The sequence below is a fragment of the Strix uralensis genome, chromosome 1 (assembly GCF_047716275.1).
Source record: "Strix uralensis isolate ZFMK-TIS-50842 chromosome 1, bStrUra1, whole genome shotgun sequence".
Lineage (NCBI taxonomy): Eukaryota > Metazoa > Chordata > Aves > Strigiformes > Strigidae > Strix > Strix uralensis.
Genome location: NC_133972.1, coordinates 137940982 through 137959558, shown reverse-complemented (window position 1 = coordinate 137959558; position 18577 = coordinate 137940982). Strand labels below are relative to the sequence as shown.

At 38.3% G+C, this 18577-nt stretch overlaps 1 protein-coding gene across 1 annotated transcript in view; it reads right to left on the bottom strand.

The window, feature by feature from the left end:
• Positions 1-2931, bottom strand: part of SULF1 (sulfatase 1) — a 65555-nt gene extending 62624 nt beyond the window's left edge. Inside the window, exon 1 of the mRNA XM_074893899.1 lies at positions 2739-2931. Within this exon, the coding sequence (XP_074750000.1) occupies positions 2739-2910 (172 nt within the window). The 5' untranslated portion in view covers positions 2911-2931. The remainder of the gene's footprint in view (positions 1-2738) is intronic.
• Between the last annotated feature and the right edge of the window lie 15646 nt (positions 2932-18577).

The following is an 18577-nucleotide window of genomic DNA, read 5'->3' as shown; positions in this document are numbered from 1 at the left end:
ACCTGTACTCATGCCCAAACAGAGCACAGACCTGACCCCAGTGAGACCTCGGACCACTGCCCTGAAGAGCAGCAGTATGTTGGCTCCAGGGGGGGCAGTAGTTCTGGGAAGTTGTGGGTTCTGGGAGCTGGTCCTTTGCCTTGAGCAAGATGCCCATTTGCCTCAGTGTTGGGCAGTTATTTCTCTACCCTCAGGATCTTGGTGGGGGAAAGAAAGTGCACAGAAGCACAATTTAACTAGTCATTTCCCAGGTTCTGGGCCCAAGTATTTGCTGAGTTTCTTCAACAGCTGTGGGCCAGTCTGCTTCACACAGCTTAAGTTGCCATCCACCAGCTGATCTGTGATATTCTTCCTCTGTGACACATTCCTCCCAGCATAGATAGGAACTGACTGGAGTTGTGGAGCAATTTGTGGGTTTTATCTGGTAAGTTGAATGAGACAACAGCTCTGCTGAACTTCTTTGCATTCAGAATACAAAACTCAGGAGGATGGTGCAGATTGATAGGAAGATGTGCATGTTCCTATGTTTTGAGCACTAACTAAATGCAAGCTCCCTGCCACTTGTAAATTTTACTTTGGATAACTCCCCTGTATATCATTTGCATTCAGGCAGCTGACTATTTTGGTTCAATGCTTATACATGCTCTGAAGACAGATCCTTGATTGAAGTGTATAATGTACCTTATATGCTTTTATGTTAAAGCAGCTTTTTAAAACAGCTTTTAGAAATATTCATGCTGGGGATACAATAACAAATAATCCATATTGAGAGACTTTCAGTCTTACGATTTTTGGATATCAATGCCTAAGTTTTATTCTGTTTGTGGCAGAAAGTGTTACTTCCCATTGACCTTTGGGAAACTTGAGACTTTTCTCAGGAATCACTGAAGGGCAAGGGGATAATTCACACATGGAAAACAATATGGCTTTACTTTACAAATAAGCGGAATGATTTATTAGCAGAAGTGCAAATAATACAGTACAGTAAGTCTTGGGGCTGAATCCTGTTTCCTGTGAAGTGACCTATGAAATGGGGAAACCTGTGTCTTCATTTAATGCAGTAGGAATGCACACACATCCAGGCTATTCCTCAGCTGACTGCTAATAGGAGCCAGAGTGCCCTGCAAACATCCAGAGCAGCTTTCAAAGACAGGAGCTCCACAATATGAACTAAGTGGCTTGCCACATCCTTCCTCCTCTTTCACCACTTTCAAACCCTCTCATAAGACTGAAGACAGCAAGTCGGTAACGTTGTTCAGAGACACATGTCTGCTGACCTATCTTCCCCAGTGCCCTGGAGAAAGTAGGCTCTTTTGGACCACAGAAAAGGAAGATATAACTTGACACTTTTAATGAAATTTTCAGAATGATTCTATCAAGAAGAAATTAATTCCTATTGTAATAATTATATTTTAGGCCAAAAATAGAACAGGGAACAGCCATTCATTATGCAGCATGGTTAAACAGAGCAAACATTTGAAAGAGTGAAAAATAAAAAAGATAAGATGTGCTCAGATCTAAAGTCCTGGTCTTGGAGCTCTGCTCCATAAAAGCACTAACTCTCAGTCATGAAATATAGTTTATTAATTATGTTCTTGTAACCCTGAAGGACTGTGTAAATTGTTATTGCATCATGACAAATACAAAAATGCTATCAACTAAAGAATTGCTTTCAGATCTAGACCACTTTTTGTCTACAACTTTCTGACTTAAAGTATGTGATTTTAGAACAAAAGTACTATTTTTATAAGTTTTCTGGAATGAAGCATTTTGATTTTTCAATGTCATATGGCATTTTGTTTAGAAATTCACTATACTTTTATTAAAAACATGTCTTTCATTAAAAAACACTAAGAATGCAAGATTTCATTTCAAATTGATTTGCCAATTTTTCACCTTTTTGATCTTACCTCCCACCCCCAAAACTAAAATATTTGCTTGGGGGTAACCTAAAATGATCCTCTTTCTCTCCTTGATTTTTCACTTTGGGCAGTGAACCAAAAAATCAGTTATATGCATAACTACCATTAATATCTTTCTAACTTACTTAATGGAAAACATTCAAAGGCCTCCTGGAACATCATCCAAGTGTTTTAACTTTTTCCACCCTAAGAAAAATATGTGAAAATCACTTCTGGCTGGTATGTCCAGGGTGTACTCAGATATTTAGTATACTTGTGAAAGCAAAACTACCCTATTTTTATACATATAGCACAGTTTTAAAGCAGATGGATTTTAAACAATTTAATAATTCATAGAAATATTAGGCTTATGTCCTGAAACCAGACCAGTTTGTCTGTGTGCACAAACATGTCAGATGACATACATGCATGTGACAAATATGTGGAGAATATAGATACTCACTTATACAGCACGGAGGGAAAGGTTAACCTCATAAGGCTCAAATTTTTAAGTGCTGCAGAAAGTCACAAATTGAAGAAGGGCTTTTGATGCCAGTTTTTTACCTGTATGTCCTTGCATGTAATATTAAATCTTTTTACGGTGGTGATAAAAGCCTTCCATGGCAGATTTTGATAAGCATATATTTCCTAAAGTCTGTAATTAAGTGTGATGAATGCTATTAAATAATATTTGTTAACTCATTTTCCAAACTCGTCCCACATTCTGATATTGTTCCAGGATCAGTACCTTCTCTGAATTTAAAGTACTTTCTGCTTGGCAGAAATTACTGAAAGACATGTGATGAAACGAAATAGCAAATAACAATTATTTCTCACCTAGTTCCACATCTTGATCATCTGTGAGTACAAGGATGATATTTGGTCTGATATTTTTACGCTCCTGCTGCACACGTCCTCTGAACCTCGGGGACTTGATGGTGGAACAGTGACCTGTTAGCAATTCAGTACTGAGCACTGCCAAGATGAGTGCAAACCAAGAAGACTTCATAGTAGTTCCAGTATTTCAATGGAAAGACTGATCCAGAAGTGCCTGAGCTCTAGTTTTCAAGACCTGTAGGGAGGAAAAGAAATTCTGTTCAAGCAATAAATATACTTCCAGTTACACAGTGAAAGGATGACACTTAGGGAAGTCAAGCCTGACACATACCATTTAACATGATTATAAGCCATATTGTTGAGTAAGAGCTTTATTCTGTCATTTTCTAAGAATAAACTCGGTCATTCTGCAACTATGCTTTCTCAAATAATTTTTGCTTGAAGTCATGCCACTGCCTGCATTTTGTATAGGCATGACTTCTGGTATACTCCTCACAGTGCTGCTTCTCCTACACCCCACGCTTCTTTTTATGCAGTTTGTTCCTTACATTCAGTACCTGGGCGCAGTAAAAAATTGCTGGGATGCAGACGTGCTCAGAACATCTGTAGGAGGAGCCCTGTAAGAAGAAGAAAGCAGAAGGCTTGTCAGTCAAAGACCTCAGTACTGTGGCTGTGCTTCAAAGTCTCCAGAACTGTTCGTTACAGCTTCTTTCTCTGTCCTGAAAGAAGAGTAGAAAAATTTTGCATTTCCCCCAGCTCCCCTACTTAATTTAATACCATACCTACACAGTGGTTATCTGGCACTTTGGCTGCTAGAGATAAAGGACATTTATCTCATGTCACCAAATGCAGGTGCTTTTCCAGCATTTATAGTCAGTCTGATGTTCTGAGAATAAGAGTTAATTCCAGCATATGGCACCTGGCAAGCGATAAAGCTATTTTAGGTTAACTCACCTGCATGAGCGACTAAACCCTTGCAAAGCAGAGGGGAGAGCATGGCTGTCATTTGCAATCTGCATTGGATCACCACATGAAAAGTCATCTTCCCATCGACAAGAAAGCTCATATTAAGTGACAGTCCAGATGATCTTACCCAGCATTGTGAAAGAGCGTAACTGTCCCTCAATCAATCAACGATGGACCTGAGTGCCTCATCCATAATGCACAGTACCTCTGGCACAGCCTTGTCCTTGATACTCCAGACTTGGCTCAGTACGTTATCAGAACCCTTCTCCGTGCCTGTCAGTCAAACAGCCTTGCTTTTGTAAGACCTGATGCAAGCACAGAGGCTTGGCTTTGCTGCAGCAGATTTAAACCTGTGACTGAAAATGACTGATTGGCCCGAGGAGGAATGGGTAACCACTTACACTTTAACATTTTTGGCATTACTGACTGAAGCTCTGAAAAACCATCCTGTTACACAAGGGAAGGGAGGGGATATTCTGAGGGCAAAAAGGAAGGGGATGGGAAAGAAACCGCAGAGTCGTGCCTGCTCCCTCCAGGGTATTGACCTGTCACATACATTCCTTCTGTTTTTATTTTGGGACTATGGATAAAGCAAGGAGACATTGGTCAATAAAAAACCCCCACAAAACCACCCAAGCCCAAGAGCATTCAAGACGTCTGCCCAAGGGGAAGCCTATGTGGGTACTGGGGTGCACATTATATAATTAGACTGGAGCATAATTCACAAGATGGTCTGTGCACCCACACCTGGGACTTCATATTGAGACATGCAACATTAACTACAAACAGATTAAAAAGCAGAAATAATTTAATGAGAGCAACACAGAAGACAAAAAGGGCCCCATCACTCACCTAGAAATGCGTTAATAGGAAGGTGCTCTAAATTTCAGGGGAAGAAGCCATAGGAGAGGGAGGGGATGGGACTTGGTGCTGGACTGCTAGAAAAAGGATCGTGTTCTTGTTTTCACATACACCTTTTATTTTAAGCTTCACAAGCTAAACAGTTTCATGCTCCTCACTCTGGCAGGCTGTAATTACACCAGAAGAGTGTGAACGTCTTTAAAAGGAAAATCCAAGTGTCTGTTGCAGAGAAATCTTGTCTTTCATTGTCTCTGCATCAGCAAACAATCCAGCCTCCGACTAACATTAGAACACTGAAAAGCCAATACAGGGGATCGGCATTTAATGTTAAACGCCATTTTGGTGATTACACAACATTCAGATAAGTAGACAGGAAGTCTATAATTAGTCTGGACTTAATTTTAAAAATAGTTCAATTTCCATGTATTTGTTCTAAGTCACATAAAAGGTGACAAAAGCCCCGAAGGCCAGGGTTACCGGAGAAGTCACCCTTCTTACAGACACCAGACACCACATGGTCTTGATGCAAAAGCAGAAATACAATTTCTCTAAATGTCTGATCTTTAAATAGCAAAACTTTGACTCACCTCACAAAGCACAAAAGGCTACATGAAGTAAGACTCAGTGTTTAGTTTCTTACCTCAGTTGTACCGTACAGCAAACTTTTTCAGACAATGTTGACCCAGAAAGTGCAGTCATCCTGACTGCACTGAGCAAACATTGGCATCAACGTGTTTGAATAATCCCCCCACAGCACGAAAATGCAAGCTCCTGACAATTACACCTCAGTGCTAATAAAATTTACACTAATCTAAATGAACGTTAACAAGTATTCTTGATTTCATCCTCTCTGGGATATATTAGTTAGTTTTAAAAAATTCTTTTGCTTTAGCAAGTTAGGGCCACGTTAGGCAAGTCTTTTCTAGGAAAAACAGCATAAAGGGTTTCTTTTCCAACTCTATTTTTTCCCCTTGATGGATAAAGGAAAATATCAGGACTGATCTACACATATAAAATTAATTATCCAAGTTTCATTGAATGGCTCTTGCACAAGAACACAGTAATACCATCTTTTGTTGCTCATAACTATTTCAGTTTTGCATATGACAAATCTTTATTAAAAGCTGATCTTTGACAACTTGTCCTTTTACAGCCTGTTTTCCAGTCCTAGAAGGAAAAGAAGTAAAGAAAACTGTCAAAATACAGGCTTGATAGGGAAGACAAGGCTGCAATGTTTGTGTTGGATACTGGCTGGTAGTCTACCAATGCCCCTACAGACACTGTAATTTGTCTTGAGAAATAGACGAAAATGGGAGAAATCCTAAAAGGGACCTTTTCAAATTCACTTGGGGAAATAAATTTTTGTGCAGTGTTCAGAAATCAAGACAATACTATAAAATGCTTCTCTCTAGCCAAGTAAACAAGTGCTTATGATAACTTCTATATACGCTATTTGGGAAATTTAAATTATATTTTTGTTATAGAACATACCTACGACAACTGAAATGTAGTCAGTAAATAACTGAAACCAGAGAAAGCCAAAGAAACTATTTTTCCTCATCTGGATATAATTTTTTTTTCAGTCATTCTTTTTTTTTCCACAAGAGCACAAATTCATAGTTTGTACTCACCCTTCAAGGGATAACATCTGAAAACTTGGATCTTTAGTTGGTTCTATGCTGCTAGTATTATAACAGGCAGTTCAAGCACTCGTTGGCATGGAGAATTAATTACCTGTGAAACTTGAATTACATTGGCAGGGCACTGTGAAGAAGGGCTACAGTGCCACTTCATGTGATGTGGCATAAAAACTAGGAGGACTTTATTTGTAGGTCTCTCATGAGAATATCATTCGGTAACTAGGAAAAAAGCAAAAAGTAGAATAGTATCTTTTGAAACTATTCATAGGTTTTATATTAATTTTGGCCAAGAAATGTTTAAGATTTTTCAGTGCATTGGCTGAAAGTGCTTAATTTGGGACACAACAAAAGACAGCCAGTTTTCAAAAAAAGAGCATTTTCCCTTTAAAAATCCACTTTGTTTTCATGTCCACATTTTTCACTATGTTCACTTAAAGTGCCGTTTCATGTTTGGCCAATAAAAATCTGTCCAGAATCATGCACTTTGTATATGAAACAGGGCACTGAATATCTACAAGTAGTCTCCATTGTAAGCTTTAAAGATGTGTAGACTTCTACATATTTAATATTCTACAAATGTGTCTTCCACATATCCTTGCTTAGGGAATCTGGCTTATTTGAAAAAATGTCTTTCTTGTTTGTAAATCTGAAATCAAATGTGAGGATAATTAGTAAGGATACTGGACATATGTCGATCCCCAATACCATGGGCTATGCATTGCCCCAGATCAGTAATTCATGACAAAGTGATAACAAAGGGCAAAAAACTTTGTCTTCTCTGCACCAAAGTGTTGGTGTTTTCTTTCGAGCATGAGCAGTGATGACAGCATATCATCCAAAGTCATAGGTCAAGGCCTGCTTTCTAGTGGCCTTTCCTTAGAAATAGAAATGGATTAACTCTCACCAATAAAGGAAACATCAGTAATAATAATAATAATAATAATAATAATAATAATAATAATAATAATGTGGACTGTGATTTTGGAGCTTGAGAATCAGAATTCCGGTTTCTGCTCCCCTGATATTAGTAATAAATGTGCCCAGTGAATTAAGAAGGTAAAGCACCACAATGATCCTAAATCAAGAGAGTCCTAATGCAGTAGCAATATTGTGGTTAAATACTTTGTCCCTCATTACTATCCAGTATCCTACTGATTATTTCTCTGTACTTAGATTTCCCTGTCCCCAAAAATTGACATAGTTGTATATAATTAATCTATAGTCCACAAACAAACATTTTGTTACTTAGGACATTTTTGAGATTTGCTGACAAGTGCTAGGAACTTGCACAAAAATATATAAAAAGCATGGAAAAGACGCAGAAGTCCTTGTCATTACAAGTGATAAATTGCCTCATTTCCTTTATGCAAAAAATCATCTTGGATAATTTCTTCTTACAGGTTTATCTGATAAACAAATGGATAAAACCTCTCAAACAAGCAAAATCTCAGATATCAGTCACCAGAAGAAAATGATCTTTCCTTCCTCACCCCAAAGCAGAGGAGCATTATCTTGCTATGTATTTTATCTATGTTTTGCTGACTTGACTGTTTTAACCTTGATGTTGTTTTTTACAGGAATACGACTCCAGTGTTCTCTGTTTCCTTAAAATCAGACTCTCCATAAGAAATGTGAAAAGACAAAGGACAACAAGAAGAATTCTCATCATTCATAAAAAGCAGAGTAGGGATTCTGCTATTGACAGCATTTTGTAATTTGCAGTATGACCTTGGAGGTTGGTCACATTGGTGGGCACCTGGTCAGCAGCATTTCAAAAACCTGCCAGTCTGCCTATAGTGCCAGAAATCTCTGTCATTCATTGGCATCGTGTTAACTGGAGGTGGCTTCACCCACCAGTGTCCCTGCAAAGGTCAGATTTAGTAGTTTATGCCTAACATTTTCTGTTCTTTCTTTTAAAGCGAAATATGTCCACCTAGCAATGCTGCTGTACTAAAAAATATTTTGCATACATGGAAACTCCAGGGTGAGAGGGAATGAAAGGGATTTTCTCAGCAACATGCATACAGTTTCTGTGAATCTTTGATGTTTATGTCAAAGGATGGATAGACCTCTTAAAGCCTTACATAGTGTAAGCTATGAATCATAACAGGTGTGTGGTTAGACACCCAACAAAATTAGTAATTTCATGAGATTAGTAATTTCATGAAGATTATGCAGACAGATTTAAGTTAAATAATAAAAGGTCAGGGAGGCAAGATGTTCATCTGCACCAAAGCAACCTAGTGGTTCAGAAGTCTTAAATCTCTCCTTAAATCACATTGCCTTGATGACTAGAGGGTTATAACACCCTACAACAACAACGACTCTCAATTTCACTAATACAGTGAAGCACTTAAGTGGAAGAAGCAGTTGATGGATGACTGTTTTAAGTGTAGTAATGTTAATGCTCTCCTCACATTTTACACTTCTATCTTGTATTTAAAAGGCAAACACTGCAATCTCAGACTACCAGGCATGACTGCATAAATCTGCGGGTCAGTTTCCTGTGGGAATATCAAGACTGCAGCCATGGGAAACACATTTACAGTACAGCAGAAGTGAGGAAAAAGCAAGACCTACCATCTCTTCTTAAAGGTTAATCCCCTAATCTTAGTTGTAAAGTATAGGATTTACAGTGAACACAAAGAATGTAGTTCCTATCTGGGTCTAATCTAATCATTACCTACTGGATTTCCAACACACTTTATTAATCAATCAGTTATCTGCTCACCCTCCAAATGTAATCTGTGTATTATAATGATGTATCATCAGTGCCTCAGGCTAGATTAATTTAAAGTAACTATAATTTCAAGTAATTGCAGGCAGGGAGAATCATAACCTTATATTACGTTTTTACATTGTAATTTTGCAAACAGTTACAGACAGGAAAGGAAAAAGCCTGCAGTGACTTGAAAGTATAATGTACACTTGCTAAGCCACTTTTATAACTTTGTACAGGTTAAAGGATATTCTTAGTAGGTAAAAGTTTCCAACACTTCATATGTCAGAGTAAACCAACAAACTCCAATAACATTTAAAAAATACATAACTGTGGAAGAAATGATCTGTCTTTGAGAAAAGGAAAATATGTCTTTGATTGTAATGCTGTTAACATAGTTGAAAAAAACATTAAAGAAGATTAAAAATAATATTTTTATATTAACTTCAAATCAGTGAAAGTTTTAAAAGAAAATTCCAGCATATTTTTCAGTAAAAAGAGTGCCTACTGCTAAGCTACAGACTTCTGATAATATACAGTTACTTAAATTTATTTCTCACCATCTGATTTACTTTGTTTTAGAATTTCATATTTCAACACAGCCAAGAAGTGCACTTGTCATACAAAGGAGCCTGGTATAATTGAGCCAGATGACGTGCCCCACAAGTAAAATCAGCCATTCATGAAAGCTGGTCACCAGAGGCCATTTCAAACAATGCACATTTCAAAGTAATCTAAAGTAATCCCTTTTCTCTACTGATTTGGTTTCCAGGCAGCCTTAAGCACATGTGTGCAGCAAACAGGAGGCTTATTAAAACCTGATGTTATATTGGAAGTTATAATGCCATTACCTTGTGATTGAATTCCGTGTCTGTTAGTCTTCAAAGAGAGGGAAAAAAAATCAATTAAATTTATATGCTTATTAAACATGAGTGTCATGATATGTGCAGTTTATTAGCACTTGCTAAATAATTAAGACTGAGAAAGATAATTAGATGTGCACTAGGCTCCAAACAGGCTTCTGATATCAGATTTTTTTTATCTTTAAAGAAAGTGGTTTTCCAGCTACCGGGTAAAATAATTGCTAAAAGACTCCAAGTGTTTTTCAAATACAAAGAGTAAACTCTGTGTATGAAGGAATTTCAGGCAATTTTAAAATTCCATTTTAAAACCACATATCTTTGCTGTATCCCTGCTCACTTCAGCAGTGTGAGACATTATGAAAACATACTGTACAATAACACACTGATGATTCAGCGATCCAGTAAGTAGTCTTGAGTTGTGAGATCATATCACAGAGGTGAACAACAGTGACACAGTTTGCACATTTCTTTAAGTTCCTATTTAAGTCCACCAGCATCAGTGAAAGATCATAGCTTTTCGTGTTTCCTTTAGATAGAGAACTCTTTCAGTTTAAAAAGCTTCCTTCCTATATATGTTTATTCCCCTCAATGGTCTGCAACTCTCTTTGAAAGAGGGATTTTTGATTTTTTATTTGATAAACAGTTTGTTTTCCTAAATAAATGGATTTGATTAACTTGAATATGAATACAGCATCTTTAGCACAGAATATCTGTGGATCTACATATATAGGAGAAGACAGAGAACATGCCCCTTTTCTCATGGTAATGTATACACCTCCATTATCACAGGGAGAGGTTAAGATAGGTTGTGCCATCACGTGGGTTGGTGGTCTTGGGTGGAAGCTGAGCCTAATGCATAGCTGTTCTCTGTGACTGCATGGGGGAAGCGACAGGAGCTCATGGCGACAGAGGAGTCTATGTAAGGGCTGAAGCATAAGAAATTGACAGTATGAATCTATGTAAGCGTATGTTTGTAAACAGATAGAGCGCCTGTACTCCTAGGAGAGGATCTCAGATGTACTTGTAGCTATAACACAGAAGGATGGACTTCTCACAAACATCACAGGAATTTAGATAGTGCCATCCCCTGGCTAACCAGGAGAGTCAGGCAGTTCCTGTAAATGCTTTTGAAAAACTTACTCTATTACACTACAGTGCAGAAAGTGAACTTATTCATAGCATCAGTACTTTGTACACTTACATGCATGGTGAGTGTGCTTATATGAATGTAGATCCACTACAGACTGCCTAAGGTGTCTGTTGACTTTCTCTTTCACTTCCAGGTCTGAAGACCAAGTTGGGGTTTGGGGGTTTTTTTGAGTAATCACATTATACTAAAATAAGTTTTACTCTCAATACATTCAAACTGAATTTAATAGGACTACTAAAATAGACTCAATGGATCAGGTCCTGAGTACCATTTTTAAAACATGATCTTCTTTACTAGGTTGCTTCTCTTTGTCAAGCAGCTTTTCCATTCCTGGCACAGTATAAATTTCACCTTCACTGATATACATGTAAAAGCTCCTTGACAGACCAAGAAATGTGTTTTTAAGCAAGTTCCTCCCTGACAAACCCGTACTATAGAGAAACCAGCCTACTAATAATAGTATACAGTCAGACCAAGAAAACAATGTTACAAAAACCAGATGCTTCATATCCTTTTCCATAAAGACTAGTCAGCAAGGAAGTTGCACTGACTTGAGGCACTGCTGAGAAGCACATCACCCCTGCTATCTATTTTTTAATCACCTTTGTAATCAGGAGGCCCCTGGTGTTCCCCACGCTGCGTTCCCTGGGGGGGCACAATGTACAGTCTCAGCCCAGGAACGCGAGGCACTTGTGTCTGCTATCACAGTAATCCATCCCGTCCCCTTGTCTCCCATCACCTTGCTGCCCCACAGTCCCCACTCTAGCACACACCTGCGTACGCCTGGGGGGAATTCCCAGAATGATCTGTAGCTGACCCACAATGGGGAAACTCAGAAAGTCATCTCTACATGGCCACGTCCTACCAGGTGAAAAAGTTTTGCATGGGAATGGCAGCAAATATGAACAAGGAATATCACTGATGGATTTTACTGCCAAATCAGGTGTATAATTCCTCACTTAGACCCTGGTACATGTGTACTGCTATGCAAAATAAATATGTTTGCTGGATTCAACAGGACTGCTCAGCTCCTTAAAAAAACCTCCTGCAGGCTCTTCAATACATCCCTGGTGCAAGGATGTTTTAAGATCTTTGCTGAATCTTTGAAAAAAAGCTAACCACCAGTGGCACATGAGGAAAGTCCAAAATATATGAAGCATATGGATACTGAATTTCATCTGAAAATTAGTATTCCTACCAAAAAATCCTGAAATTAGATTCACTTGCCTGTTCAAGGACAGAATACACCATATACAGCTTATCTGTCCAAAGAATACCAATTCTCTCAGACCGAATTCTGGAAATCTGTTCTCAAAGAGGTGTTTGAAAATAATCTTCTGTCTGATCTAAGACACTCAAGGATGACTTGTTGAAATTATTTTGTGAATAACTTTACCTCAGAAAACATTTTTTGAAAGGGTAGCACATATAAATGCGCCTTCATTTTTCAAGTGAAAGTGCCTGCAAAAAGACTTTTTCATCTTTCACACGCACATACAGGTACTTTCAATTTCACAGATCTGGCTTCTGTAGATGAGAGAGCAGTTTTAAAGCATGGAAGACAAAGCTGAATATATTCAAGCACACATATTTTTATTTCCAATGCACTTCTTATTTAGAAAAGTTCCTATTTAGCAATGAAGAGACATGACTGGATATAATATTTATAAATGATATATATATATATCTTTACAAAGAGTTAACTGTAAGCTTGATCATGACCCAAGATTGTACTAAGATGCCTGACAAGGCACATACTAAATTATTTTCTCTAGCAGTGATGGAGCAGACGGCCCACCTTATGTCCCAGCACCTGACTCTGCTATGCACAGAGATGGAAGGCAGAAATGGAAATTGGTAATCATTAGGTAGAAGCTTCTGAATAATACAGAATGGATCAGGAATGGGAAGACCAAGATGTATTGGAAATTACTCACAGATAACAGAGAAGAGATAGAAAGGTAAAGGACAGAACTGTAGTGCTTTTCTTCATTTTGTGCAGATAGGAATTTGAAAGGCATCCCAGTTTACAGTGATTATTGTGGGGAAACCATCAATGCTTGCTTTACTGGATGTTTTTTTCCTAAATGCAGATGAGATGTTCTTATATGAAAGGTGTCTCATAAACTGCATCAATGACCCAATTCAGGAATGCTTAGACCAACATATAGAGAATCCACTTCTTTATCCTTAGCAGGCTCAGCTGTGAGGTCAGACCAGGCTGCTCAGGGTTTTACCAAGTCAGACTTTGAAAACCCCCAGGATAGACACTACCCAAATTCTCTGGGGCCCTGTTCCACTGCTTGACTGTCCTGAGGGTGAAACCTGTTTTTCTTTATATCCAGTCTGAACCTCTTTTATTTGAATTTATGTCCATTGGCTCTTGTCCTCCTGTCACGCATGACTGTCAGGAATGGGACTCCATCTTCTCAGTGACCTTCCAGTAAGCACTGGGGGGCTGCTGTTAGATTGAACTGTCTCTGCTCCACGCTGAACAACCCAGCTCCCACTGCCTCCTTACACAGGGCAAAAGCTCCAACCCCTAACCATCTTGATGGCCATCTGCTGAACTCATCCCAGTTTGCTGAAGTCTTTCCCGTATTTGGGACCCAGAGCTGTTAGATGCTAAGTCAAATACATTTTAATATTTGTTTAGAGGTATTGTTCTTGTTTAAAGAGGGAGAAGTGAGTTGAACTAAGTGAAACAAAAATTTCACAGTGTTCCACTTGTAAAGTGAATGAATCAGTGAAGATTTTCAGAGTTGAATTGACTGAAAACACATTTTTTCTATTTCTGATTATTTCTGATTTTTTTTGTGTTATTCTGAGGGCCAGAAATGAATACTGTCATTTAAAAAGCTGGTTTTGCTATAGTTACAGGCTGACCAAAGTCCTTTGAACTGGGGAGAAGTCTTCCAACTATTTCAATGGTCATTGCTTCAGCAGAAATAAAAACTGATTTAGACATCATTTGGGGATTTTTTTGTTAATAAAACTGAGTGATTAAAACAGTCAGGATTTGGAACAGAAGTGCAACTTTATATATGAGAAAAGGGAGATTTGAAATCCCTTCTGTCCCAGGCCCCATGTAAATGTAAAGAGCACAGCTGGAATGAAACAAATGATCTGACTGGTTTCTGATGAGCTGGGTGGTGTAAACGTTTCACACTAACCACACTGCACACTCATAATATAGGAGCTAATTCATCTGCCATGAATACATTCCTGTGTATGCTATCCTTTAAATAAACAAGCAAAAATGAGTAATTTATCAGGAGTTAAATGAATATTTTTCCAGAGGGACCCCTTCTGTCCCATATGACTGATTTTAAAGTCTAAATGCAGGCAGTTTAAATGCTACATCCTCTGTCTCACTATGTGAAACAGTTATTGCTTTAAAATATGGAATTTCAAATTTTTAGCACTGTCAACAAGTTCCAATTGTTCCTGAAAATATCATTCAGGCTTCTTATTAATTTCTTAGAAGACTGCAAAACTCTAAACACAGAGCTGCAGACGGTGAATAATGATAATTTTCCAAAACCTCTATTTACAATGGCATTGTGTTTGCAAAATGTCTTTGTTTCTAGAATTAACTTAAGAATTTTAATGGAAGATTTATACTATAAAAAAACAGTTTTATAGGAAAAGTCTTCTGGAAAAAAAAGCTAATCACAGCCAGCCCTGCATGTTTTAAATTTGACAAATTATTTTTACTTCTTAATATCTTAAAATCTATAAAAAAAACCCAGATTATTCTTGAAGATATCATTATGATCTATCAACATCACAATGATTAATGTATTTCCCAGAGTTTTTCTGTAGTAGGAATGAAGTTACTAACTTGCATTTGTTCCACAGAATCTTCCCCATAGTAAGGGTTACTTGTGTAGGCAGCTCTGATCATAAGCTTTTAGTAATAGATACTCTTTGAGACTGAGGGTCACAGGTTTGTTAGTCTAAGAAACCAGCCTCCAGATAACTCCCCTCCAAAATGAGAGGTGCTTTTCATGCCTTGCAGTGACAAGCAAATGTCTCTTGGACAGAAGATTCTGAAAAACTCTACAAGGAGGTTCGTGGCATAATCTCTCCCTGCTTTTTGCCCAAACATTTTCCTTTATGGCAGAAGAACTCAACACTGAATGTTAACATAGAAAAACTTACAGACTGAAAATGTTCTGTTATTCATGTGTACTGTCCTGATCCATATCTGGAAACTGTAACTTGTGCTTAAAGAAAAGCATGAACACTGTTTGGAAAAAATACTAACTGTGGCGGTCATGTTAAACAGAGAGGCAGTGCAAAAGACTTCCAAGCTACATAAAGGAGAATACCCTGAAAACACAACATTTTCCTATCTCTGTTCTTTTATTCAATTTTGTAATGGACTTCTATAAAATTCCTAACTGTCCTTAGTACCTCCTTTAAAAGCAGAGTGGTTTCAGGCAGATGACATGCCCTAAATCCCCTCCCCAGACCTGCAGGATGGGGATCACAGCACCCATCTAGCACATAGCATAATCCACTGCTGAGTTACCTGCTCAGGTTACCCCACCTTCTTGTTTTTCCATTTTACTGAAAGCTCCTAGAAACTTATCTCTTCCCTAGCTGGTAAAGTATCTTTAAATTATAGACATGTTAAAATTTGGACAAAAATATACCAAACATTTCAGGGTATAAAAAGAAAGAAAGGATCTGAAATGAAAAATGCATTATGCTAAAGTATCAAATGGCACTGGATTATGTTTCCATTGTCTTCTACATTTAAAACTCTGTTGACCCCTGGTCACAGGCATTTATCTTAACATTGCAACTATTTGTAAAACTCTTACACATTTCTTTGCATGATTTTCTCTTTATTACAATATTGAGTTACATATTCAGCTTTTCATGGAGTAGAGCTGGGAAAGAGATATAGTGAAATGTCTGAGCATTGGCATGTGTTTCCTACGTTTGCTAATGTAATTTTTATGTATCGACAAATGAAATCCTCCTGTGTTTCAAGTAACACCTATAACCACAATTTCAGGGCACAGCATGGGCCCTGCGGGCCATGGCCAGGAGTGGCTGGGCAGGGTCTGGCAGCTTGTCCTGTCACACCCCCCAGCCAGGTGTGGAGCACCGGGGACACCGGGGCAGCCCCACCTCCAGGCACTGGGCACTTCCTTGGGGACCGGGACAGGCCCAGGCCGGGCTGAGACATGGGCCCATGGCCTGGCAGGGCCAGGGGGAGCCCAGGGGGCTGAAATAGGGTCCTGTGCCATGGGCAGGGAGGTGAAGGCCCCAGGGGGTGGGCAGGGGCAAGCAGGGCCAGCGGTGCCTCATGACCATGACACACATGGGCAGCAACAGCATCAGTTGTAAATGACTGAAAAGTTATCTATCCAGCTGAATGAGAATCAAAACCCATTATCTATAACTGCACAAAAGTTGCCCTAAAAGTTGCAATGGACAAGTACATTTCACCAGGACATTGTTGCGGAAAGATCTACAGAATTGGCTATTCTGTGGGGAAGGGTGTGAACAACAAACAAACAAAAATTGTAATACAGTAGAATGGAGTATGTCACAAATCATCACCTTTATCAGTGTGATAAAAAGGGGTTTACTTATAAATTATCCTATCTTCTATGGTTTAACATTCAGTTCAGCAGCCTATACAAAATATAAATCAACCGTTAACAGCCAAATGATACAGGTTTTAGCTTACAGGTGAGGACACAGTGGGAAGGCAATTTTAGGAAGCAAATAACCATAACTGAATAGCAAAGAGCTTTTGCTAATACATTTTCTTTTTAGCGTGAAATTGCTTAAGACCAAGGCAGCTGATTGACTAGTGTGAATCATATGCATCTCCTAGACAGTGTGATGAATGTCACAAGTTATCATCTAATACCTGCCTAAGGCTTATGACTGAAAAACTACTCCTTATGTTATGGAAATATCCTGTTGAATAGGACTTCTGGAAAATTTTTTAATGTGTCATTCTCTCTTTGTAAACTATATGTTGGATATAATAACACTTCCAGTACTTTTTAATGTTTTCTTACATAACGTCTTTCATCTAAGTTCCTTGATTCGCTGTGCAAAGAATTAGATAGTGGTTATCACTGATATTACTGAAATAGCACTGAAACTAAAACAGAGAAGGATCAGCTTGACTACTCTGAGCCCAGGCTAAGCTTTTCGCTTACTCCCAGACTTGAGGCCCAGATGGAAAACCTTAATTTTTCAACCTGAAAATAAATATCAATACAATTTCATGCTGTGGAAAGAAGAACAAAAAACACTGGAAGGCTTTTGTTTTCCTTGCAGTGTGAAATGAAAAAATCTGAATTCTTGAAAGCTAAACTGTCATCCTCTGGCCAGCTCTACCTTTAATGAAAGACATAGTACAGATCATACATCCTTACAATATTAAATGACAAGTCTTAAGTACAAGGCCTCCCTTAATACTCGATGATATTACTACTGAGGATGTTATGCCAGAACGACTTTCCAAAGCCAACACCATTCTGTAATTTATTATGGATGATGACATGTCAAGTTAGACTGGACTGTGAGCTTGGATCTTTAAAGATCATCCAGGTAAGCCTCCTTGAAGATGTATTCCTGACTTGCTTCCATTCATCAACTTTGCATTTGAGTTGTCTTACACTTAGTTCATCTTTTTACTTGTAAACTGATGACATGCTATTCAGAAATTATTAAGAGAAATAATAAGCCAACAATGTCATATTTGGATCAATGTTCAAAATAAAGTCATGGTTTCATGTACTGCTCTATACTGTAGGAATATAAGACACACTGTATTTCTTCAGTAATATATGTTGTGTGTTACATTAGGAACTAGGTAAGGGAACTGGATAAGATTTACTGGTATTTACTTATTTACTAATACAAAATTTTCAGATGGATTCATGTTACAGTCTTCATTTGTGTTACGGTTCTCTGCCATATACAGATATGCAACTGCAGACATTTTACATTAAAATGCTCTTCAACACCATGCCTTTCTCTCTCTTTGAAGACAGAGGGCATTTAAATTGCATAATCTACAGGGCGTTAGACTTCAGTAATGACAATACCAGTGGGGACTAAAATATGACATCTTACTTGCTGCTGTGTCATGGACTATCATGGCAGATGCATCATCTGCTAACTGGGCATGTCATCCATTGCAGCAAGTGCAGCACGTCTTGAAGAACTGTAAGTTAGCACAGTTGTGCCAGTAGATGAACCATGGTCAGGCTATTGTTTATCCTGATACTTTGTTCACAGGTTCCTACACTCTGTGCTCTCACAGAAGAAAAGTCCTCACAACATGCTTGTGCCTCAAGGAATAGCACTTGCTGGCATTTGAACAGTAGTCACCATCCGTTGATGTTTTGGTTCATTACTGGCACAGACGCAGGTAAGATAGATGTTCTGTTCTATCCTCCATTATTAGAATTGTTTTTGAATCTATCTAACAATACCAATTGACATCTGAACCTAATTTTTGCTCAAGCACCTTTCCCCTGACCTAGCAGCATGAAAGGTGCTTAAATTAACTGTCAGCCTAGAAGTGGAGTTCCTTACCAGAAAGGAAGCCACATTATAGATGAGAGGAACCAGGAATTACTATTCTAGTAAAAATG